Source organism: Lemur catta, chromosome 2 (assembly GCF_020740605.2).
Source record: "Lemur catta isolate mLemCat1 chromosome 2, mLemCat1.pri, whole genome shotgun sequence".
Taxonomy (NCBI): Eukaryota; Metazoa; Chordata; class Mammalia; order Primates; family Lemuridae; genus Lemur; species Lemur catta.
In genome coordinates this window covers 132,520,293-132,545,357 of record NC_059129.1, presented here as the reverse complement: position 1 = coordinate 132,545,357, position 25,065 = coordinate 132,520,293, and the positions used below count along the sequence as shown (strand labels likewise).

Here is a 25,065-nt window from a genome sequence, read left to right as displayed (position 1 = left end):
TTACAATGGTGAGTCATCGTGACACTAATAAATAAACTTTACGTAATATGCCACATCACTCTCTCTAGGCTATTAAATAGTGAAAACAACACAGAAAAGATCTGGGGAAATGGTTCTCTGTAGATTCACGGCCTTTAGAATAGAGATTCTCAAATGTGGACTCCAGATGACGGCATCAGCATCACTTGGGAGCTTGTCAGAAATGCAGATTCTCAGGCCCACCCCAAACCTACTGCATCAGAGGCTCTCAGGCTGGGCCCGGCAATTTGTTTTAATAAGCCTGCAGCTAATCCTGATACAAGATAAAGTTGGAGCATACTGGCCTGGTGGAAAGGACCTGGGACGGAAGCCAGGAGACCGCATTTGGATTCCAGCCCTGGATTCTATGGTCTAATTCACCGAAATTTAAGGGATTGTTATGATGTGCCTCTGTGCCCTGCGGCTAATACAAGAATGGGAGGATACTGAGACAAGTCAGACACGGTCCTTATCCTCAGAGGGTACATAATCCTCTATATGCTTTTGTTCCTCCAGGATAGAGGCTGTTTTTGTTGTTGTTTTGCTTCATTTTTGTATTTCTAGTGCCTGCAGCATCACAGGCACTCAATAAACAGGCAGTGATCGAGTGGGTGAGCCATTCAATGACTGTGATAAATGCTACTGTGTCACTCATCAATAACCTTAATGTTATCCCAGTCTAGGCAGCACCAGCCACCGCTGATTTAATATTTATCGCGTGTCAGTGCTGAGTACTTATCATATATCAGCTCATTCAATCCTTTTAGCATCCTGTGCTGTGGGTAGTATTTTTTTTATTATTTCAAAATATTAGGCTGGCCACAGTGGCTCATGCCTGTAATCCTAGCACTCTGGGAGGCCAAGGCGGGAGGATTACTTGAGCTCAGAAGTTTGAGACCAGCCTGAGCAAGAGTGAGACCCTGTCTCTACTAAAAATAGAAAAAATTAGTTGGGCATGGTGGCTTGCACCTGTAGTCCCAGCTACTTGGGAGGCTGAGGCAGGAGGATTACTTGAGTACAGGAGTTGGAGGTTGCAGTGAGCTATGATGACACCACTGCACTCTAGCCCAGGTGACAGAGCAAGACTCTGTTTCAAAAATAAAAAAAAAAATTAAGGTGATACAAATGTTTTTGTTACATGGATCGCTTTTGTAATGCTTGAGTCATGGCTATAAGTGTGTCCATCACCCAAATAGTGTTCACTGTACCCATCAGGTAGGTTTTTGCGCCTCCTCTCCTCTCCCTTCCCCTCCCCCCTGCTTGATTTCCAATGAATTTTACTTCCCTCTGTGCACATGTGTGCTCATCAGTTAGTTCCAATTCATTGAAGAGCACATGTGGTGTCTGTTTATCCACTCTTAAGATACTTCACTTAGGATAATGTCTCCAATTCCTTCCAAATAGCTGCAAGAGGCATTAATTCATCCTTTTTATGGCTGAGTAGTACTCCATGGTATACATGCACCACATTTTCTTAATCCACTCATGAATTGATGGGCACTTGGGTTGATTCCACATCTTTGCAATTGTGAATTGTGCTGCAATAAACATTTGAGTGCAGGTGTCTTTTTGATAAAATGACTTCTTGTCCTTTGGGTAGATACCTAGGAGTGGGATTACTATATTGAAGGGTTGGTCTAATTTTAGTTCTTTACTGTGTGTAGTATTTTTAGTTCTACCTCATATATAAGAAACTGAGGCTCAAAATATTAAGTAATTTGTCCAATTAATGTCCCACAGTTGGAAAATGGCAGAGCCAGTGTTGAATCCAGAAACCTTTTCTGTAAATACGGTGGTGGTCTCAACTGACTTTGGGGAAAATTTCCCCAGGCCTCTGAGGTTGGTGGTTGATTATCTTCTCATCATGTACTTACAACTATACTTTGCAGGCATCACCTTAAATGGTCAAAAACTAAGAAAACCACCAGTTATTAGGAGAGCTAGAGCCCTGGTATCTACACTTTAGGATTTCACAGGCCAGAAAGAAAATTCTTGAAGTAAGAGTCAGAGATACAGGGTTGCCAACTTTCTGTTTTGCTACTAAGCACAATCCCTCCCAGGTACCAATCAACTACCCCCATCATTTCCTACAAGGAAAAACAATTGCTGTCAAAAAAGTACAAAGGACATAAGTTTAGAATAAAGAATAGTTGCTGGCATTGCATGTGTTTTCTTACATATATTGATCATTTTATTCTATTTTTCTCATTTTTTCAGTGGATTGGCATTTTGTTTTCATTGAGCTCAAGAAAGTAGACAGTGGTAGGGAAACTACACTCACAGACTATTTTGGCCCTTAAAAGTCAGGCAAAACTTAACACTTACAGGAAAAACAAAGATGAGCACACAGGCCAGGCCACAGCAGCCTTGAGAGGGTCTTGGCTGGGCCTCAGGTGGAGCATCCCAACTCAGGCAGGCCAGGGAGAATGGGATGGATGTGAGTCTGGCCCCAAGGCCTGCAGGCATGGAGGCTGGGTGTGGCCATCGCGACGTGGGCCAGCATCGATGCCAAGGTGAGCGCAAACGGGAGAAGCTGCCAAAGGTCTGAAGTCAGTCTAAGGCTCTGATGCCAGGGCAGCTACAGTCACTAATGCCATAATGGCTCTTCCTCCCTTGTCATCTGGGCTATCATCATGCTCTTCCCTTCCTCCTTGTTAGAAGTCAAAGATTAATTTGACATCTGTCATCTACTCTTTCTTGTGAATGATTTAGGGCCAAGAGAGAGCTGGCAGGGGTTGTTGGAGGCCCAGGAGCTACTGGAGTCAGAGGCTGTAAGTACAGATAAAAGGAAAAGGGGAGTTAGTCTTACCTTACTAGGAGGTGGTCCATGGTCATCCAAGTAAGTGGAGTTTCCTAGAAAATAAAAAAAAGAAGAAAAAAATTGAGGAATCAATTTTTTTAAACCCAAAATGAACTTAGTGCAAAGTCACTGAAAATAAACTTTCTCGTTATATAGTATTTCTATTCAGACAACAGTACCAAAGAAAAAATGGTAATTAATCACCAGTTTGGCTGGAGTCTGCTGATATTACTATGTATGGTTAATAGTTTCAGCAAGTGCAAACATTCTACACACATGGGTATGTCTGTACACACATATACACATGCAGAAACATACACCATTAATCCTCGCCCAGTATCTGTTGAGTTTACCCCCTAGACCATAGGTTCTCAAACTTTAGTGTGCATCAGACAAACCCAGACTAACCAGCCCCACTCCCAGAGCTCAGATTCAGTAGCTCTGAGAATTTGCATTTCTAACCAGTTCCCAGGTGATGCAGCGGCTGGTCCTGGAACCACACTTTGAGAACCCCCTACACTCTGTTTCTCCAGTTTGTCTTAAAACTGTCCATTTCTCTTCTCTTTTTCAGTCTAGTTTGCTGCTGAAGTGTGACTTGTCTTCACTAAAAGCCACTTCCTAGCACGTGTGTTTTCAGAGTGCATGGTTATTGCTTTCTGATGAAAAGATTCAGAGGGCTTTGAAAGGGAATTGAAGTTTACCGAGTTCCTTTTATTTACCAGATACTCTGGCAAGTGCTTTACAGGTATTCATTCATCTGATGCACATATCAGAGGTGGGGTAGAACTGTCCCCATTTTGCAGAGGAGGGCACAGAGGCCTGGAGAAACTCAGCAGCTTGCTCACAGTCACACAGCTGTTAAACTTCAGAGAGGAGAGAAGACTGGTTTGTCCACAGCGTGTCCAGGCATCCGCCCTTCTGGATGGCCTACCTAGAGTCCTGCCATCCTGGACTTCTGTGCTGCCCAGGCACTGCGTGCATGACCATCTGGGATATTTCATCACCTAGGGGAGCCCATGATGTACTCAGGATAATCCAGAGGCTCCTGGCCAAGAGGGGTAACTCTGGTGAGTCTACAGAAATCGTCTTCACCCAAAAAGTAAAGATGGTCAGACTTGCTAACGGAACAAAACACAGAAAATACTGGAAACATAAGAACACTTACAGAGAACAGTGGCTCAAGAAATGACATAAGTGTCTTAGTTTGAGTGGATAAAAGGTGCTTTTGACAGCAGAGAGCAAAAGTGACTTAAGAAGTTGGAATAAAAGGGGGAAGCAGAGCTTAAGCCAGGGACAGTTCAACTGGGGAAACGTATCCAAACATCATAAGTAAGTGGATTTTAACTTACAAGTTTTTCCATACTGAATCATCATCTATCCCTTTTTTTGTAGTCTTCTGATTTATAGCACACTCGACCACAATGACTGCACTCTAACTGGCCATTTGTATGTGGCAAAGGGACAGCAGGGTCCAACTGTTATGAGCAAGACCTTCAAACACAAACACCTGGCATGCTCATGATTGGGCTATTTTCAGGAACCTGTTTTAAATGTGAACATGATTAACAATTTGTTGCACCTTAATTATAGTGCTGAACTGTACTGGGAACGTGCATAAAGAAAAAATAAGATCTCTATCAGACTTAATAAAGAGGATATGCATAAAAGAATTCAGGAGAACAGTTACCTGCGTCTGGAGAACTATTTAGAAACATCCCAGCACAGTGCAGCCGGTGTGGCTGCAGAGCTCCCATCTGCTCATCGCGAGAATGTGTTCTCCAGGTACCAATCTCACAGATCAAAAAGAGTCTGAACAACAAAATGTTTCTAAAATACTGAAAGTTTCCATAAGAACCAACGTTTCTAAAAACTCCTAAAAAGGAATGAATTAAATAAATGCCTGATCACTACCTCAAACTCCAGCCTCAGATACCACTGACTCCTCAGCACCCCAGCTTGGATGTCTAAACATCTCACACCTCCCCTGTCCAAAACAGAACTCTATTCACTCCAATTCCATCCCCCAAATTTCTGCCTCCCCTGTCTTCCTTATTGGCTTTTACATGTCCCTTCCCTCAACTTGTCCCTTTTTTCAGGCCAAAGCCCAAGAGTCACCCTTGATCCATCTCTTTCCCCTGTGCCAACCCAGCGACAAGTCCTGTTGGCTCAGCCTTCAAAACAGAACTAAAATCTGACCACTTCTCACCAACCCCTCTGGGCCACCCACAAGCACCCTTATGTTTTATTTATTGTTGATTTTCTCCCTTACCCATATAGCAACAAGTGAGACTTTTTAACCTTATCCATCAGATCGTGTCTGCTTTCTGCTTAAAATCTGTTTCTCTAAGAACAAAACAGCCAACTCCTCACCATGGTCTACAGGCCCCTCCATTACCGGAGGTCTACAGGCCTCCTCTCTGCTGCAGAGCACACCAACCTCTTGTCACCCAGGGGCCTTCTGAACTACCTCTTTCCCCTTCCTCACCCCCTTCATGCAGGCTCAGCTCCAACGTCACTTCCTTATAGGTGCCCTCTCTGAATTCTCCATCTAAAATAGCAGTTCGTTGTTCTGTTTACTTGTTTACTGTCTGTCCTTTCAACTGGAATATAAACTCCCCGAGAACAGGGACTTGCCTGCCGTGTTCATTGCTATAGTTTCCAGAACAGAGCCTGGAACTTAGTAGGTCCCCAGCATTTGCTTGATGAATGAAATACTATGTTAACTCACTCTCTACGCTAGAAATCTTAGCAATGGCTTGTAAGAAATGAAATTTTGCTTGTACATTAGGCTAATATACTCCTTACCTGTTTTTAAGAAGTGAACAAAAATATTAATCATGGAGTTTGAGGGGGATGGGGAAGAGCTACCTTGGAGGAGACAAAACTGCGCAGATGTCTGCCTCATAATTTATGCCCTCATAACTCAATGCCATGACTTAACTATCTGTATGAGATTGGGTGATTTTCCCAACCTCTCTATATCTATTTCTTCTTGTATAAATGAAGGTGACGACAGTATCCAGCTCATAGATGTGGCATGGGATTAAGTATAATAAAATAATGCAGGTAAAGCATTCAACTCAGGGCCAGGCATAAAGTAAGCCCTCGATAACAGTCAGTGCTGTGACTGTCATTATTGTTACTGCCCGTTCAACCTCAGTGGAGACATGACCTCCAGTTTGTAAATCGTCTACATGGATGTGAACAGGAACCTCTCATCTTACTACTCTCGTTAATAAGCAAAACTGACACCACCACCCCCCCAGTATAAGATAGAGTCCTATAGAATACCTTTGACTCAACACACAGTTAAATCCTTTGTTAGTTTTAATTATGAGAAATACTGAAACTAAAATAACAGAACAATGTATTGCAGCCAAATGGTCAATTCTATCCCTTTTTTATTTGATGCTTTTTTTTTTTAAGGACATTGGCTTCAGGGTTATCGTAACAGTTATGTCTATACTAAATTATTTCCTTGGAGAGTTAAGCATTACCGCAAAACTGAGAAGCATTGATGAGCATGACAAAGGTCCCTAAGCACTGGCAGTAAGTGACCAGGGCTACGCTGCCATGTGCTAGCTGTCCTCACCTCCGTGTTAGGCATTCTCTCATCTGTTTATCCAGCCAGCATTTACAACGCATCTCCTATTTTACAGAAGGACCTAGAAACCAAATAAACAAATGAAAATCCTATTTTCACCACTGGACTGTATCATAACCTTTATTGAGTGCTTACTGTTTGCCAGGTGCTTCATAAAGATTGTTTTACCTACTCCTCACAAGGACCCCATGAGGCGATATGCCAAGCATCTCACCCAGGCCGCAAATCCAGCAAACAAAACAGCAGAATTCGAACCCATGGAGTCCGACTACTGTTGATACCCTCTGCTCAGTGAAATGCAAAAATATTTTAAGGTAATTTGTCATTTTCTTATCTTTCCCCTTCCTTCCTTCTTTCCTCTCCTTCCTTCTGTTTTCCTTCCTCCCTCCCTTCCTTCAAGATAGAAGACACTCATAATCAGATGTCACGGCACAGAAATGAGTCCACCCACTTAAACACTCCTTTCTGCACACAGAAAGGCACAGGCTCGCCAGTGTTGGCGCCGGGACCATGGGTCCCATTATCTCCCTAGCAGGTCTCTGCTCTGCGGCAGTTTAGTAGGACACAGCAGCTGTAAACCCTTCACGCTGGTCACAGAAGTACAGAGAGGAAGAAGAAAAGCAACACAGACACAAGGTATTTCTTCAGCAGGAAAGAGCAAGTTTCTCTTCTCCTGGGGTATAACTGTATTATTATTTGATATTTAGGTAGAGCTTTTCATCCTAGGATCTTACATTCATACTGCAAGTCAACAAAACTGTCAGAATTTTTTTAAATGAAGTTGGTAACTTGCTCCCTGCAGAGATCAAAGGATGAGCGCTGTTATCAAAAAGAGCTTCCCTGAAGAGGCTCGCAGGCATCAAAGAAGCTTCTGGCTGCTCTGCCTTGCAGAGGATTCTATGGTGGGTGTTAAGTTGTGGGGAAGGAAGTGCAGACCCAAGCCCTTCAGGCCATTGGGCATAAAGTTCAAGATCTAAATTCAGGGAAGAGAAGAAAAGGCAGAGGTGGCTGTCAAGGGTCTGGAGCCAGGGCAGAGGACAAGCACTCACCGGACGCCCACCTCCATGTGCCCTGTGTAGGTCCACCCCAGACACCCCAGGCTCGATCCGGATCACAGTACCCTGCCAGTCAGTACGTTCTTATTTTCAGAGGTCTACAGGGACACATCATTTCATTTCTTTCCGGAAAGTAACCCACATTCCAGCCTCGTTTTCACGTCTCAAGTCCTTCCTTTGGGGATTAGGAATTACAGTGTCTTGTCAAGCAGGAAAAAAAGGAGAGGCATACACTCCACACGTTTGCATTCCTACCATCCGCCAAACTTTCAGGACGGGCCGTCTCTTAACTGCCAAGAAACCACCAGTGAGGGCTGACACAGAGCTCAGCCCCTTAGAGAAATTCAAACTTAACCAAACTGCTCAGGTAGGCGGAGGACACAGAGAGCGGCTTCTGATTTAAAGCCACACTCCAAGCTGGGGAACTAGATGCTGCTACTCTATACCCCGACGATGGTGGTGGTTACATGACTCTACACATGTGTTAACATTTACAGAAGTACACACCAAAATCAACAACGACACACTAGTGGTTTAATATGTTTTTTAAATGACCTGACTAAAGAAGCGAAGTGATCTCAGACTTTGCAACCAGCTAAATTACAATACGATCTAAATCCTACCTTACCCATCAAGGCTTTCACGATGGAGACCTCCCAGGGAGGTTGTAAATATAACACAAGAGATCACATGCAAAGGTGTTAAATCCCACCACACAGGAGTTACAGTTTGTGCACTTATTGGAGTTTATATGTATGACCAGAGTCTTTGCATGGTAGTATGTTATCAAAGTCTCCCATTTTAGCAGTCTTATAAACTATTGTTAGCAAACATGCATTTCAGGAAACTCATGTGAAGTCTGATGCTAGGAATTTGGAAGCTGGGATTTGTGACTCGGAATCTGAGGAGTTCTGGCTGTTTGCTGTGTGACTCCCAGACGTCAGCTGGCAGAACCAAGGCTCGCTAACCACACGGGAACCATCCACGTCCTCTAAGACAGGACAGTGACTATGAAGTCAGGTAGAGTGTACCTAGATAAACAGGTTAAGCCACACCTTCACAGTACAGAATACCCCAAGAAAGTTATTCCACTCTGAATACATCACTCTACCTCCTCAAAGTTTCCATATACACATCTGTAAAAATGAAATAAGCTCATAGGTAAGGAGCGCATGAGAATATTTTCATTCTATAAAAAGTGCTCAGCACATGAGCACCTAGTAGGTGGTCACTAGCAGTACTCGCTGCACTACTAGCGGTAGCAGCAGTGGTACAAGAGCTACCTCCACTGCGTCTCCACCCTCTCACTCAGGGTTTTCAGCCCTCTTCGCATTCCACCGCCTGCTTCTAAGAAATGTTGATGTCAGGTCCCAGCATTCGCTATTCTGATTTAATTATTCTGGGACAAGTTTCAGGCATTTGGTATTTTTAAAAGTTGCTCAGATAATTCCAATGTCTAGCCAGGGTTGAGAACCACTGAGCTCCAAAACACAAATCAGTGTACTTCATAATTCAGGCTGAATCCCATTTTCCACAAGTACTACAAAACAGATCTTATTCAGGCTCATCTTAATCTCGGGTGACTCCATCATGCACAACACGAGCTTCATGTCAAAAGAGAATGTTGCTGGGGCACAGGCGATGGCAGAATTCCCAGCGGGAGGGGAGGGGGATGGAGCAATTCTGGTGAGCACCCGCTCCTGGGGGAGCAAGGACACTGAAATGGGCCAGGGCTGGCTCACAGGCTACCTGGAGTGGGCTGGCACGGGGTACCTCTTGGGCATAGAGCTTACCCCTTAAACCACAGGGGTGGCCTACACCTTTCTGGGACTCCAAGAATATTTTCAAGAACAATTTTAGAGCTTATAGGTTCAGAACATATAGTTCCTGCAAACAACATAGTGTTCTGTGGAACCTCTTCTTTCATGGGTAAAAAGAGGAGGTGAGAGCATAATCCTTCCTCCACCTTGTTTCCCCAGACCCCACCTGACTTAAACCACCAGGGACATTCCATAGGTCCTGGGGACACTCATACACGTCACAGGCTCATAAGAGGTCTATGGAAAATCTGAAGCAAAGACATTCTGTGGTCCCAGCCGGAGAGACAACCCCTCGTTCCAGGCGGTGGGCAGGTGAATCTGTTAGAGACCAACACAACCCAACAGAGAGAAATCGCTAGAATCGCTGACAGGAAGGACTGCTGAAGGAAGGACCAGGGCGCCCTGTATTTTAAATAGCAACAATCACTCTTCTGTAAGAGGGAGAGTGGAAAGGAGCCCCAGGGGAATAGCTTAATGGATTCAGTAAGATAAACAGTAGCTCAGGGGTCACAGTGTCAGTAATTCAGACTCCAGAACATAACGACTTGGGTTCAAATCTCAGACCTGCCCCTTACTAGTTGAGTGACCTCGGAATTATCACTTAACTGCCCTGAGGCTTAATGACGCATCTGCAACATGAGGCCATAAAGTCATAGAGTTGTTAAGAAATTTAAATACATTAAATGTAAATTTAAATTTAAAATTAAATGTAAACTTAAATTTGTTAAATGTGTAAAGCACTTGGCACAGCTCCTGCCCAGCACAGAGTAAATGCTCAATGCATGGTCGCTGCTGCCTCTTCTTCTATTACCCAGTTTTATCAGATATAGTTAATTTTAGAATTTTACTTATTATGTGGGAAATCAAAGGGAATCCTGAGGTCAGGGAAGTAGTTTATTGTACAAAGGATGAGTAGTCATATAAAATAATTATTTGATATTTTCTATTACTTTCCAATCCTATCTTGATATGTCTTCTAAAATGTACAAAAAATATTTTTTCAATTATTTGAACTACCTTTAGCAATGAAAATGAACTTCCAGAACCTCAGGGGATAATAATTTATTCTTGACTCTGAAGCCTTGCATTAGAATATCTATTTTTGTCTAAATTGGTCCCTGAAGAATAAAAATGTTTTAATTCTAAATCACCTTATGGAAACCATAATATGCATTAGTGTCAATGTCAGAAAAGCTGCCTCGACACTGCGTCAATTTTGATCAAACACAAGCAATTCTTTTTAGAGTCTTTTTTCTACAGGTCGTTTTAAAATCATAATTATAAGTGATTGAAATCCTTTCCTTTTTTATTCGGAAGGAGCCATTTCACACAGGGTTCTGGTTACCTACAGCACAATCAAAGGGCTGCATCTCCCCGCTGGAGTCGGGGCCTCCGATAAGATGCTGTAAATGAAGGACTCACTGTTGAAGCCAATGGTGCAACCCCAGCCTTGTCCTTGCCAAAAAATTATGCTAATGCCACACTTTCCGCCGTTAACCATGGGTTACATGTCCCTAAGAGGTAGCTGCCAGCACACACCAGCCATCGTTAACAATGAGGAGTTTGTGTGCTGAGTAAATGTCTCCAATAGCTCCATTTCTTATAATTGATGCAGCCCCCAAAACACTGTAATGGAGGGAAACTGCTGGCACAGCTTTATTTAAGCTTTAATAAAATTATTTTCCACTGAATTAAAACAAATGGCTTAATTAACTACCAATATATAAATGTTTTGACAAAAATACCCACTAAAAAAATCCTGATTGCTTACCCAACCAGCTAACAAAGGCAGAAATATCCTGAAAATACTTTCCTGATGCTAAATGTGAAAAATGAGCATTCTGGACACTGAAAAATAATACTCGCATTAAACTGCTACCAATTATGATTTAGAAAGTGGCTTCTATTTCTCATTAAACTTAAAAGCAAATTAATGCCTTTCCCATTTTATTTCAGGATCGAAAACACTGCCTTGTTTTATAACACACCTCTTTTTTTTTTTTTTCATTCAATCCAAATATACATTTTAGAATGTCAAGGGTAAATCTGTAGAAAGAAATTACTTTCGGAATCAAATGATCAGTGCACTGCTGTTATAATAAGAACCTAAATATAAATATGTATATTTTATACATATATAAATATGTATTATTTCAAATTAGCTCAGGAATTCATCATAATATTATATGATCTTATGCAGGTAGGAATGGAGTATCAAAGAGAGATGGAATCACAGGTTTCTGTTTCATTCCACCAGGTTCTTCCCCTAAAGTAATTGCTACAGTCACCTGATCCCACCTGTGGGGCTACAGTGCACCTGCCGACCTAGCAGTCCCAGCCCTGCACATGGCAAGCCTCTCACCAGCAGCCAGGTAGGTCCTCTTCTTCTACCAGGACCTGGGTGTGGCTGCCAAGAGGATTGACACCTTCCAGCATGTGCTTACTGCATGAAGCACCCCTAGTAAGTGCACTGCAAGATAAAGAATGCAGATGATTAAGAATCTACCCTGGGAGAAATAAAACAAGACGAGGCTGGAAAAACTCAGCATCCTCATTATCAGAATCCATGGTCAGCACTGATGCTGTTCTAAGCAAAGACCTCATCCTATGACAATCCAGTGAGGCTCAGGGCAGTGAAGTGACCTGCACAATGCCAGACAGCTAATCAGCAGGAGCTTCTGGACTTGCCCCCAGCTGCCAGACTCTGACACCACTTTGCATACTCACATAGTCCTGCCTGATTCTGCACCTCCCATATTCCAGTCTGGGAGCCAAAGTGTGCTTTGTGATCCTGATCCTTTGAGGCTGCTCAGTCTGGGGCTACTCAGGAGTGGCCTGAGCAGAGGGGGTCTGAGCTGTAGGAGCAACATCCTGCATTCACCAGCTACGTGTACCTCAGGCAGAGCGTCAGCTGCCCACGGAGGACAAACGGCCACTGAATGGCCTGCCATCCCCTGCACCCCAGAAGCCAGCACAGCACTCAGGGGTGACAGCTGCAGGTGGAAACGGACAAGCAAGATGGGGCCTCGATCCCATGGGCAACTCGAGAACTCTGGCTACCTCCTGTCTGTTTCTAGCTGATGTGCCCTTAGCTACAGGATGGCTATCGGCAAGGTGTGCTCATTCTGCAGTCACCATTATTTTGAAATACTTAATATAAAAGTTTAGCTTGGATTAGAAATTCATTCACATTATTGCAAGAAATTTCAACATTATGTTTGTCAACAACAGAAAAGGCAGCTCTACTTGATTCTTTAAATATAATTTCAATTGATGCGACTTTTCGAAGGGTAGTTGTAGTGAGATGAAAAATTCCCTCTCATTCCCCCTGAGCCCCATGCCAGGTCATCCATGTCTTTATCCCCAGAACCTATGAATCTGGCACTTTCCATGGCCAAAGGGACTTTGCAGATGTGATACAGTTAAGGATCCTGAGATGGAGAGATTATCCTGGATTACTTGGCTGAGCCCAGTGTAATCACAAGGTCTTTCTAAGACAGGCAGGAGGGTCAGAGCCAGAGGAGGAGAGGTGACGATGGAAACCGAAGGTCGGAGTGACATGCTTTGCAGATGGAGGAAGGGGCTACAGGTTGAGGCATGCAGGCAGCCTCTAGGAGCTGGAAAAGGCAAAAAGACAAATTCTTCCCTGGAGCCTCTAGAAAGAACATGGTCCTGGGGACACCTTGATTTGAGCCCATTAAAATCCATTCCAGACAAACTAAGATACTTATTTTGTGTTATTTTAAGCCACGAAGTTTATGATAATTTGTTACAACAGCAATAGGAAATTTATACAGTTTTTCAGATGTTTTTTCTTTTTCTGTTACCTCTTTGTACGGACAAAATTTCTTGTCAATGGTGAATCTCAAGAATTTGAAGAAATTTTCATCCAAAAGGCTCGCTCAGGAACTGAATGGAGCATTTCAAGTTTGAAATCTGAAAAAAGGTCATCCTTCTTGATTATAAATTTGAATATTTTTTATTTGGAAGTTTTCCACAACTTTAAAATTTAATATCTTTGCTAATATTTTGTATTTTATTTTTCTAGCCATTATATATTAAAATGTAGTGAATGTTTTCATCGGGCCTTATGTAGACAGCCACATCCTCACAAGTTTACTTCAGTGTACCATAAAAAGATTATCACTTTCTAAGTATTCCATGATTTGAAAAGTTTTGATACACGGCTTTGCTCAACAAATATGTAGAACATCAACAAACAGAGTGAAGTGTTGTCTTTGAAAAAGGGCTTCAGTCCAACCAAACTGCCATTGCTCTGACTAAGTCTGGAATTTCTCTCTCTCTCTGGCTTTGCAATCAGAGCCAGTATGGGTCACCTCCCCCAACCCCAAGCACATTCGTGCATATGCACACATCATATGATTTCAGAACAGGAAAATAACCATAGATATAAAGTCCAACCCCTCAAATTACAGAGGAAATAACTGAAGCAAAGAAAGGTTAAGTACTTAGGCTAAGACACATGGCTGGTTAGTAGTAAAGGTTAACAGTAGGCCTAGATGCTCATTCCACAAGATGACAATCTTACTACCTGCCATTTTTGACCCTAAGTCTTCAAAATTTTCAAGCTTGATCATCTAGCTTACACTCCAAACTTGAATTGGAATGACTGGGCTTTTCTTACTTAATTAAATTTTTTCTCTAAGGTTATCTTTATATTATCATTGAGAGTATTTTTAAAAGTTTGCTTCAAACAATGAAGGCAACTCCCAAAGAGAACAGTCCAAGTGTCCTGAATAGGCTGCAGGGAGCTCACAGCCTCCCGAGGCTACTACACTAATTTAGACGTTCACGGTTTAGCATGTTTGTTGAAAAGAAGTAATACTTGTGACTATCAACTTGGTAAATGAATCAAACGCAGAGGAGACCAGGCCCTGTGCAGAGATGTGAGTGAAATGCTAGATACCTGGGAAAGTGTAAGGACAGTGTGACAGGTGGAAATTAGATGCAGGGCAGTCACTACTGCACCTGCCAAATGTTTATCAAAGTCCTACTCTATGCCAGGCATCGTGCTGGGTCCTGGAGATACAGACATGACCCTGGGGATACAGTCCTAGCTTGGAGGGCTATAACAAACTGCCACAACAAATTAAATAACAGGTATTTATTTCTTACAGTTCTGTAGGCTGGAAGTCCAAGATCAGGGTGCCAGCATGACCAGGTTCCTGTGAGGGCCCTCGTCCTGGCTGTGTCCTCACGTGGCAGAGAGACAGTGGGAGCTCTGCTGTCTTGTCCTTTATTATAAGGACACTAATCCCATCATGGGGGCCCCACCCTCAAGACCTCATCTAAACCTAATTACCTTCCAAAGGCCCCACATCCAAATAGCATCACACTAGGTGCTAGGGCTTCAACATACAAAAAACCGTGTTGAGTTATGATTGTGATGAGTTTTGTAAGGAGTAAAGCACAGGGTGTATATGAGAAGGAATAACAGAGGCCCCTAAACTCCAGGAGGAGAAGGAGCAGGTGGAGAGCAGCCCAGGACATGGACGGCAGCCTGTGTTGAGGCCCCAGTTCAGGAGGAAATGGGCCATCGTCAGGAATCAAGAGAGGACTAGAGTAAATGCACCCCTGTGATGGGGTTGGGCACAGCTCCAAGCAGAGAAGTCTCCCCTGCTGTGTCTGGAAGACAGGAGGGTCAGGACAGCAAGAGAAGGGCAGGCACACCACGCCAGGGTACCAGGCACCTGCAGCAGGCGTGGCACTGGGGAGGAGGGCAGGGCATCTGCACACCCAGGAGACTGTAGGAAGGTGAGTGTAAGTTAAGGATGTCCTTGTGACATCTAGAACCAAGATCAGAAGATACAATTTCATTTAAGAGGAAAACGGAAGTCCTTGCAAGGATGCCAAAGGGATCGGGGCACATCTGAAATGAGCTTACATGGTCATGGAGCTTTAATGTTGATGTGCGCCATTTCGGCAGCCCTCCCATCCACCCTGGGGGTCAACAGGGCGGAGCAACTCTCCGCTTTCACGGGAAGGAAGCTGAGCCCATGGTCACCGAGCTGGGTGGTATCAGAGCTGGACTTGGACTTGGGTTCGAGCTCACAGGACTCTTAGTCCAGGGCTCTATGCATGGTGAGGCAGTGGGTAGATTGGAGTGTTTCCTGCTGCAGCCCTGTGTATGTGTGTGCGTGTGTGTGTGTGTGTGTGTGCGTGTGTGCGTGTGCACGCATGTGTGCATGTGTGTAAACGTCACCGCCGTGAAGCTGGAGGAAAGCTACACCCAGAATCCAATAGAAAAAGTCTGCGAGGACCAAGTGCTAAGTAGGGAAACACACTGACAGGCCTTGGTGACTTCCTATGAATGAAATAATTCTTGCTGGGTTATGGGTTACAACTTGCATGAAGCTTGGTGTCAAAGCATACATATTTTTAAGTGGTTAAAAAAGATTTTGTGTTTCCAGCTCTGTCTCCTGCTTGATGGGTTTCCAGGCCATGGCCTGGGGCCACTGGTAATGAGTGTGTCTCCCATACACTAAATGAACTGGTCATATGTTTGACAGAGAAGTGTCTTGTTACTTGCCAATTCTTCTCATGCTTTAGGGAAATGAGTAGGAAGAAACATTCTGGGTGTTTCAAATAAACCGCACTGAAATGATATGCATGTGAATAAGAGATTTGAAGAGTTGCTCATAAATGCTGAGCACTGATTTAGAAAGTGCATGGATGAACTGGGTTTGATGGCAAAGTCGGTCTCATACAGATGTTGTGCTGCAGACAGAACATCCCATCTGGAATTACGCTTTCCTATAAACTTTCCAGTAACACAAGAAAGAGATCATAGCTTCCTCTTTATTAGGTCTTCAAATGTAAAAGAGGATTTTTAATAGAGCAGCAGAAATTATTGAAGTCATTTGAACAGTAATCCTCACAAAATTAACTACCAATCTAACACATGAGAGCCTGATGGTGTCTATTAAAAGAGAGTTAGTTTCAATAAATTCATCGTCTCTTCTTTTCCTGTTATCTCGCTAATTCTACTTTGTGTCAGATTTAATAGAATTTAGGTGACATTTTGTGGTTCGTAGAACTATCATATTGGAAGGTAAACGAGGCTTCTTATGCGTTACTCTGTATGCACAGATAAACACACCACCAACAACAAAACAAAACTACAAAAAGGCCAAACAAATAGGTGCCTAAAAATTAGAAATTCCTTGCCAAAGTTGAGCCAAAGGTAAAAGGGAAAGAATGCAGGGAAGAGGATATGGGTGTGGCAGTCAAGCAGTCCAAGGTAATAGTCCACTTACTGGACATGACCTTGGCAAGCTCTTAAAAGTTTCTGAGTTTTAACTTCCCCATACGTAAGGCAGGAAGAATAAAACTTACCTCATAGGACTGGAAGGATTAAAATCATCATTTATAAACTGCCTGGCATACATACAATAAAGTGTACATAGCTCTTACCATTATATTTAAAATAGAGCCAATTTAAGAACAGGGTGCATTAAATAAAACATCTTCCAAGTGGTCACATACATAAACATCAGTCCTGCACTGAAAGATGCAGCCCTCATTATACTCTAGAATGGCCTGTCACAGTCTTCCTGCACGTTTTTCAGGATTTACGATGGGAGGTTATACCTGGGCATGAATGAAATGTAATTTTTAAAACCCTGGCAGGGTTTGGGTATTCCTACATTTGTATTATGGTTCTGGAAGATAAAGTATAGTGTGGGTCATAAATACTCTTTAGCACTCATTAGATTGGTTTCCTTTCTAGCAAAGTCTTAATCTTGCCTTTCAACAAAATGAGTCAGGGAGGTGTGCTTTCGGGCACACAGCAAGAAGGATCCTTTCTAAAAGCCTGGCTGTCTTAAATTCATCATAAATCTGGAAATATTAACAGTCTTTGCAAAGTGGTAGTGAGTCACTCACTTTCAAATCACTAAAGAACTGAGATTGAGGTGAATGCAGACACAGGACTTGAAAGCAAAGGCCAGCTCTGTTGGGAAAAAAATCAGACTGCATCTTTGCATCAAGACAAACATCAAGTTTCCTGGTTTTCAGGGAAATAATGGAGAAAGCACAATCATGAATTCCAAATATATCCCAACCTACTTAACATCAATTTGCTTGTTGGGAAATGCTTCTTAATAAACAGCAGAAAACATCAATTGAATGAATCTATGCCTACCAAAAATAACTTGATTATCATGATGCAAAAGGGAGTATGAGCTCATCAGAAGACGGAGCTTTCAGTCTGAGGCCTGACATGGAATGAGGTCTCTGAGCAGTGTCCTCCTAGTGCAAGCGGTGACAACCAGACCCTCAACAACCTCCAACTGAGACGTTAAGAAGACAACGGTGCTGGATGGAACAAAGCACAGCGTGACCCTCCCACCTTACTAACAATTCTCAGATTTGGGGGCTCCCTAAAGATCCCTTAAAGCAACAAGCAAAGCAAACTGCTCATCTTTTTAAAATAGCCTTACTTATCATGGATAAATACAAATAAGTGTGCATAATATCAAAAACATCCATGATATCAAGAAGACATTTTAACATGGGGCTGACTCTTTATAGCACAGAATTTGACAAATAAAATGGCTCTTAAAATACATATACACACACACATATGTACGTATAGCTTCAACAATGCCTTAAAGAAAGGTAGGAATGGGAAGGAAAAGTTGATTAATGCAAACTGAGTTTTTCTTTCAGGAATGTCTCCATGCCAGGCAAATGACATTAAGTATGGCAGATTTTGCTCTCTAACATGTACTGGTTATGCCGACTGCAGTGGTAGGAACAGGGTTGCATGAATATGAGATAGTCTAATCTCAAGGCACAGCCTTGAAATTAGAGTCAAGCATGGGCGAATTGAAGGATTCTTGCTTACGATTTCAGAGCTAAGGTTTTATAAGAGAAGCCATAGACCAGGCAATAAGAAAAAGACTGCGGTTGGCCTAGAGGCCATGAACATTTCAGAATCAAGCAAAGCCATTACAAACCTAAAAAAAAAAAATCATGGTTTGAGGGGTCATAAAAAGGTAAATCATAGGAGGGTGTATGTAACAGAGAATAAATGAAGAAACCACCCAGCAGTGGAGGAAATATATTTCGTGATAGTACAAAGATGCACTGGAGCAAAAATAACTTGTAAGGATTATAAAAATAATAAAGCAGGGTTATAAATAATATGAGAAATTGAATATGCTAATGAAATTGTGATGATGAGAGCTGCAGAGAGACAATTAAGCTATACTAGCTAACAGAAACACAAAGCTATGGAAAATGGATTTTTAGGCAGGGAAACTTGATCCTTTTCAGAGGTACAGGAAAAGAGAGAAAGGAACTCGTGTTTATTAAGTGCCCATTATTAATTGTGCATTAGGCAACTCATTAAACATAGCTCTCTCATTCCACCTTCGGGTAGATGTTGCTTTCTCATCTTGTTGATGAGGAAACATATCCTCTAATAAATGAAAACACTTTCCCAGGAAGGAAAAGCCAATGGCAGAGGCAGGACAGATTCAGAACAGTCGATGTCCAGAGCCCTGGCCGACTTCCTCACGACTCAGATCCGCCCCACACTGTAGGCTCTTCTGCCTGTGCAATATCAGCAATTCAACAAAGGCAGAGACTTTGAAAAAAAGTCTTTCAAATCAGTGACAGGAGTAATGTTTGGGAGCCCATCACATGTTTCTAAAAGTATATTATTTTGTTTTAATTATCACATAAAATAACCAATACTGTCATGGGACAAACAGGGAAGAAATTAAAAGCAACCTCTTTCATTCTCAATCTGTATGTGTTTGTATACACAACATCTACACACACACACACACACAATAAACACATACATATGCTAAAGTTATATAACTAATGTCACATAAAGCTGTGCATATATGTAAGAGATATGTGTCTAAGGAAACATGCTTTCTCAATTTAAAAGACTCATTCTATTTTTAAGTAAGTTCCATGCATAGTCCCAAAAACATCTGTCTAGTTTACAAGATTAGTTTCCTCACCTGAAGTGTTTTTATTTCTTCTTTTCACCCATCCAAAATTTTCATCATTCATGCCCCATCTTACTTCTTTCATTAAATCCATTTTTCAAAACTCTAGGCCACACTAATTTGTCTCTTCTGTGAATTCCACCCATATGTATATAAATAAATAAGTATATACATATATATATTTCAGCAAGGAAAAGATGGATCTACGCTGGGCCTGGAGAGTAATCACATTTGACAGCTGCATGTTCCATTTCACTTTGGCATGAACCCAGCTTGTCTAACAACCAGGTGTCTTCTCTTTTTTTATATTCTCTATCCTAAAAGTAAAAAGTAAATGACTTTTCCTAAGATGCCAAGGAATTTAAGAAAACACTCGACTTTTCCCTACTGTACCTCTGATCACAAAATTAGACACAATACTAAAAACTCAATCCTGATTCATATCTATGGGGAGTTGTCCCAAAGCTTTAAATACCATGACCCCGTTCCCCAAAGGGTGCTCAAAAGACAATTTCAAAAGTGGGCCCTGCTGTTACTCCACTCCAGAGATCATTCTGAGCATCTATTCCAATCACTAATGCTACAGAAACAATCTAAACACCAGGAACAAGAGTTGCATTTGGAGCCAAATCCCTCTAACAGCAGTCATTCTTGAATGAGCCACAAACAAACGGAATCATCAAAATTTGCTATGCACCATCTGTCCTTTATGGAGACATCCAAATGCCGTTTACAGTAGAGGTTGAATGAATTTTTAAAAGTTCAAAGCCAATATAATATTCACAATCATAACCACGTCTAGGACTGAAAATTGCAGAGTACGAAGTAGCATTTTTGATTTGGCTTGGCTAGCTTTTAAATCTTTGATGAATAAAACTATTATATACATAATGCAGACCAAATTTATAAATATTTTTGTTAGCACTTATGGAGAAAATACACATCAAACTCTTTGAATCCCCTCTGCTCTGCACGAAGGAGCACTGTGCACTGAGGGCAAAACAAGGGAACCAGAGAACCATCTCTCTGCCCAGATAACTGGATTCTAGAACATGTTATTTTGCCTGTCAAGTTACAGATCCTCCCTTTGCTGAAACTACTGATTATGATGTTTTCAGAAATAGGCCAGAATAACTACTAATTACTACATCAATATGTAATATTCCCAATCAATTCTTACAGAGGGCTTTCGAGGTCTCAAAAGGCAGTGTGCATGTTTGCTGTACACAATATCTTTCCATAATGTTGCTTCAAGTAAACACACTTTTTGCAATCGACACACACTCATATTTTTCTATTTTTACCGAGGTTTTGGATTTTTGTCTGGCGAGTATCCCTGTCGTTCACTGACAGGAGAAACCATCATCCTGTGGTTTCTCAACCACTAGCCACCTGGGCCTGTATCAGACAGAAAAAATAAACAAACCTGGGGAAACACTTGCTAATGCTTTCTCCTCTTAAAACATCAGGGAAATTTTATAAGGGGTAACAGCACTTCAAGAACACCTGGAATCTAGGCCTTGCCTTCAGTAAGTGCTGTAACACGGGTCAGGTCACTTAGCATCCCCGTGTCTCACTTCCTCATATGCAAAATTGGTCTTAAGATAAATATAACCAAGTGTCCAAAGTCATGGTGTGAATGATCTGTGCTCTAGCTCTGTCCCTCTGTACTTGTTCACAGCCCTTAGGTAAATCACGCTGTGTTAATCGACTAACTGTACATTCATGGGATGGACCAGGGAAGAGATAATGTTGACAGAACTTATTGTGGAAGTAACACATCAGTTGTGCCTTAAAGGATGGGTATGATTCAGCTCAGTTGTGACAAAGGGAAGAGCATTTACAGTGGGGAAGCACAGCCATCAGAACAGGCAGAGTCAGCTTGCCCTGGATGTGTGTGCCTGGGGGACTGTGCTGAGCTATGAACTTGAGAGTACCTGCGGCTCTCTGTTGAGCATTCTTACAATGTGTCATGAATCTTGTAGGTGAAAATCCACAGCTGAAGCCAAGCCCTGTTCACTGAATGTGTGTGCCAATTTCAACACGTTCTTAATTGAGTTCCTCATAAAAATAATTTAAAAAAAAAACCCAAAACCTAACATGACATACTACTACACCTACATTCATTCCCTTCTCTAAATAAAAGAAATCTATAATGCACACATGTATAGATATTAAACATATATCACAAAGTTCTCATTGTCAGTGTTTCTCTAGTAATTCAATGATAAGACCTTATTTGTTCTAAAATGTTATCTCTGAGAATCAAAAAGGAGGAAGGAGAGAAAAACAAGGATACAATAACACAGTTTAGATCCCAATTCTCAATAAGCTCTGGCATGAAAACCAACCTGAAATGTAACATAGGGCAAGTTTATACTCGTCAGTCTTCTATTCTAGGCAGTTCAAAGCAGCCTTCCTGACAGAGGCAAATAGCTCCTGCAGAAACACTCGATCTACCTGGATGATCCCTCACACTCAATAGATTACAAGCAGGGGCCCACCCCCAACCCTAGTCCCATCTCCTCAGTAGGGAGCTGCTGCCTAGTCACCAGCATTTATACAACTAAAGGAAAAGCTACCCTTGAGGACATGTTAGGTAAATGGCACTCCTGCATGTCCATTATCACTTGTAGCTGCTTTCTGTAAATAGGACTTAATCTACTTATGCTCTGATACGTACTACCGTATTACACAATGTTATGCTGATGGGTTTGGTTCTAGTTTTATTTGTTTAGCATGAATCATTTTTGTGAATTTTTGCCATATTTACCCTACATGTAATTATATTCATCAAAAGATATTTTTCACAGTTGTAAGCAATTTGCCTAGGTTATAGAAAGTTGGAATTGATTCCTTAAATACAAAGGAAGAAACGTGTCACCTGTCAAATGACTTTATGGTCAGGCCCAAGTGCTGCCCTAGTTCCTGCCAGTTCAAGTGTGCACGATTAACACAACACAACTTGTATTGCCCAAGCACCTGTGGTGGTGCCCAGGGCCGCACCCCAGGATCCATGTCCTGCTCTGCTTTCCAGCTAAATTTGTCATCTCTAAGAGTCTCCTTTTCTCTGAAAGCATTATGATCGTTAGTGAGCAAAGCTCAGGTCAAAAATATACAGATTTCTATCTATGTGTATGTGCACTAAGGGATGAAACTGCCCTGGGCCAAAACAGCTTCCAGATACTCATCCCTACCTGCCTTGGAGACTTCTCCACTCTGAACCTATCACCAAGTTGCACTGTAGTTAAAAATGTAAGACTTATACAAATAATATATGAAAATTGTATGAAGAAATTCCAGCAGGTGGCTCGTTCCTTCTCTGTTCTCACTGACCTTCCTCACATATCCTTTATCAAAAGTGGGTACTTCCTTGGCTAGGACAGCCCACCGCTGCCCTCTGTGCATGAATCCTCCCTGCTCTGAGACTAAATGGAAATTGCTGCATCACTGTGAAAGAAGAAAACGGACCAATCCCTGGCAAGGTGGGTAGGCTATGAAGGAATAACTCCTCAAAGCGCATGGTGTAAAAATCTGGAGAGGCCAAATTAACACTGGAATAATTGGTGTCCCCTGCAATGCCAAAATATTTCAACAATGGAGTCTTCTAAAATATTTTCCTACCTTTAATTTCTACCTTTTTGCCCCAAGTATTGTGCATCATATCAGCTCACCCCATCCATGTGTTAACTTCAATTACTCAGAAAAGAGGAGCTTTTATCCTCCCCACCACCTATCCCTGCTCCTTCCCTACCTGATATTTCTGTTCCAATGCAAGCTCTGTCTAGAATTTTCTGACACTGACTTCTCCCAAAGCATAGTAATATTATAATTAAGACTTGTTCCTGAAAGAATCACCTTTTCCTAAAATGAAACACTAGGACAGTGCTTCTGTAGACATGTAACATAATGCTGAGAATGTAAGTAAATATGAAGAAAAGCACATTTAGACAGTTTAATTCTCAGTTCTGCAAAAGGAGAAGAGGAAAAATTGTCAAAATCTTTCAGGGGAAAATAGAATAGTCTTTCTACAAGTGTGTCATTTGTTGTCTTAAATAGACTGGGCAAGTTCCTGTGCGGTCACACACTGAGAATCATGTCCATGGTCGGTGAGCTTCCAACCACCAAGTCCATGCCCCGCTTCCAAGATCCTGTAGCACAGGCTCAGTGGGACAGAGACGGGTGCTTGGCTCCAGGCCAGGTGGTGGCAGAGGGCTGTACTTGGAAATGCTCACTGGGATATTTCTGAATCATATTTTTATAATTCAAAGTGATCTTATCCTGAAGACCACAGGCTTGCACCTGCCACTAGCTATCAGGCTTAACCAAGTGTGATATCTGTTAGGGTACAAAGAAAGAAGTTTGTTACATAATGCAAAGTTGCACATCTTTGTCCTTAGGTATCTAGAGGTGTGGAAATCTTCTAAAATGTCATCCCAGCATTTCAGGTGGGCAAGGGGTAGAGAGGGGGCCTGGGAGCAGGAAGTGTTCATCAGAGTGCAGCAGTCCCCTACTAAAGAACAATGCCTTTGAGACGGCAGGTGTCCTCATTCATTCAACAGGTACTTGCTAAAATCTCCTAACAGGCACTGTCCTCGGTGCTGGGGATAACAGACAAGAGGGCATGGTTCTGACCTGCCCAGACCACACAGCCTGGGCAGTGGGAAGCTGGGGAAGCCCAGAAGAGGCACAACCAACTCAGGCCCGGATGGTCAGTGAAGGCTTCCTGGGGAAGATGCTACCTTTGCTTCAGTGAAAAAGATAAACAAGCAACAAAGTGGTATTGGCCAGAGAGAAGCACATTCTAGGCAAAGGGAATGGAGTTCATTAGGCAGCTCCTACCCTACATGCCCCTGAAGCAGTAGCCTATGCTCCAAAGCTCTGAATATTATGACATTTCCTCATACAAGTGGATGAACAAAAAATGGACTTGGCTTACATGGTGAGAGACAGTAGTATACATTTCAGTAAAATCCCCAGATTGAAAATCAGTAAGTTTGAGAATATGAGCCTCAATATAATATAAACAGGACTCTTTTCCTGAACCGTAATAGTTTAAACATACATCCAGATCCCAGACATGCACCCAGGCCTTGGCAGCAGGAGGGCAAATAAGAGATTAGCATTTAACCAAACACAACATGTGTCTTCAATAGATTCAGTACAATTTATCAATTTTCATGGGCTGTCACTTTTTCCCCAAAGGAAAAATCAGTGGTCTGTTTCCAGGTTTGTTTCTGAACATTTTAGATACAGTATTTCTGACTCAGCTTTGTTTTAGGTATTTTCTCAACGACAACACTGGCATCTATCACGGATTCATAACCACGAGTGCAGGTAAAAACGCCCTTCCTGGAGAGAGATGAAAGAATGTGGTTGCTGGTTGGCTTGATCCTTTAGCTTCTTATTAAATCAGTATCCAGCCTCATCCTGGGACTCCTCACATCTTGTATGAAAGTCATCACTTGAAACCTTTCCCAGCCACATGCAGTGGGGCCTCACTCACTCAGCCTTATCAAGGGCAGCTGCAGGGGCAGCCACAGCAAACAAACCCCAACCACTTCTATTCCGTCGTCTGTTGTCTCTAAGCCACCAGCCAGCAAGCCACACGGCTCTGCTCAGCTTCCGTCGTGCTCTCATCCCACGTACACATGTCCCTTTTTAGTAAATAAAGCAGTTTCTGTGAGCAACTGGTTTTAGGGACTTTTTTTTACTTTTTTTCTTCATAATTTTTTGTGATGTCCATTTTGCTTTTATAATGGGAATGTTTTATTTTAGT

The 25,065-nt window shown here is 42.2% G+C and overlaps 1 protein-coding gene across 3 annotated transcripts in view; it reads right to left on the bottom strand.

Annotated features, from left to right (window-relative positions):
- UST (uronyl 2-sulfotransferase) overlaps nt 1-25,065 on the bottom strand; it is a 282,805-nt gene that overhangs the window by 173,733 nt on the left and 84,007 nt on the right. For all 3 annotated transcript variants that reach the window (XM_045544548.1, XM_045544549.1, XM_045544550.1), the window contains exon 2: nt 2,828-2,871. In XM_045544548.1, the coding sequence (XP_045400504.1) occupies nt 2,828-2,871 (44 nt within the window). The remainder of the gene's footprint in view (nt 1-2,827; nt 2,872-25,065) is intronic.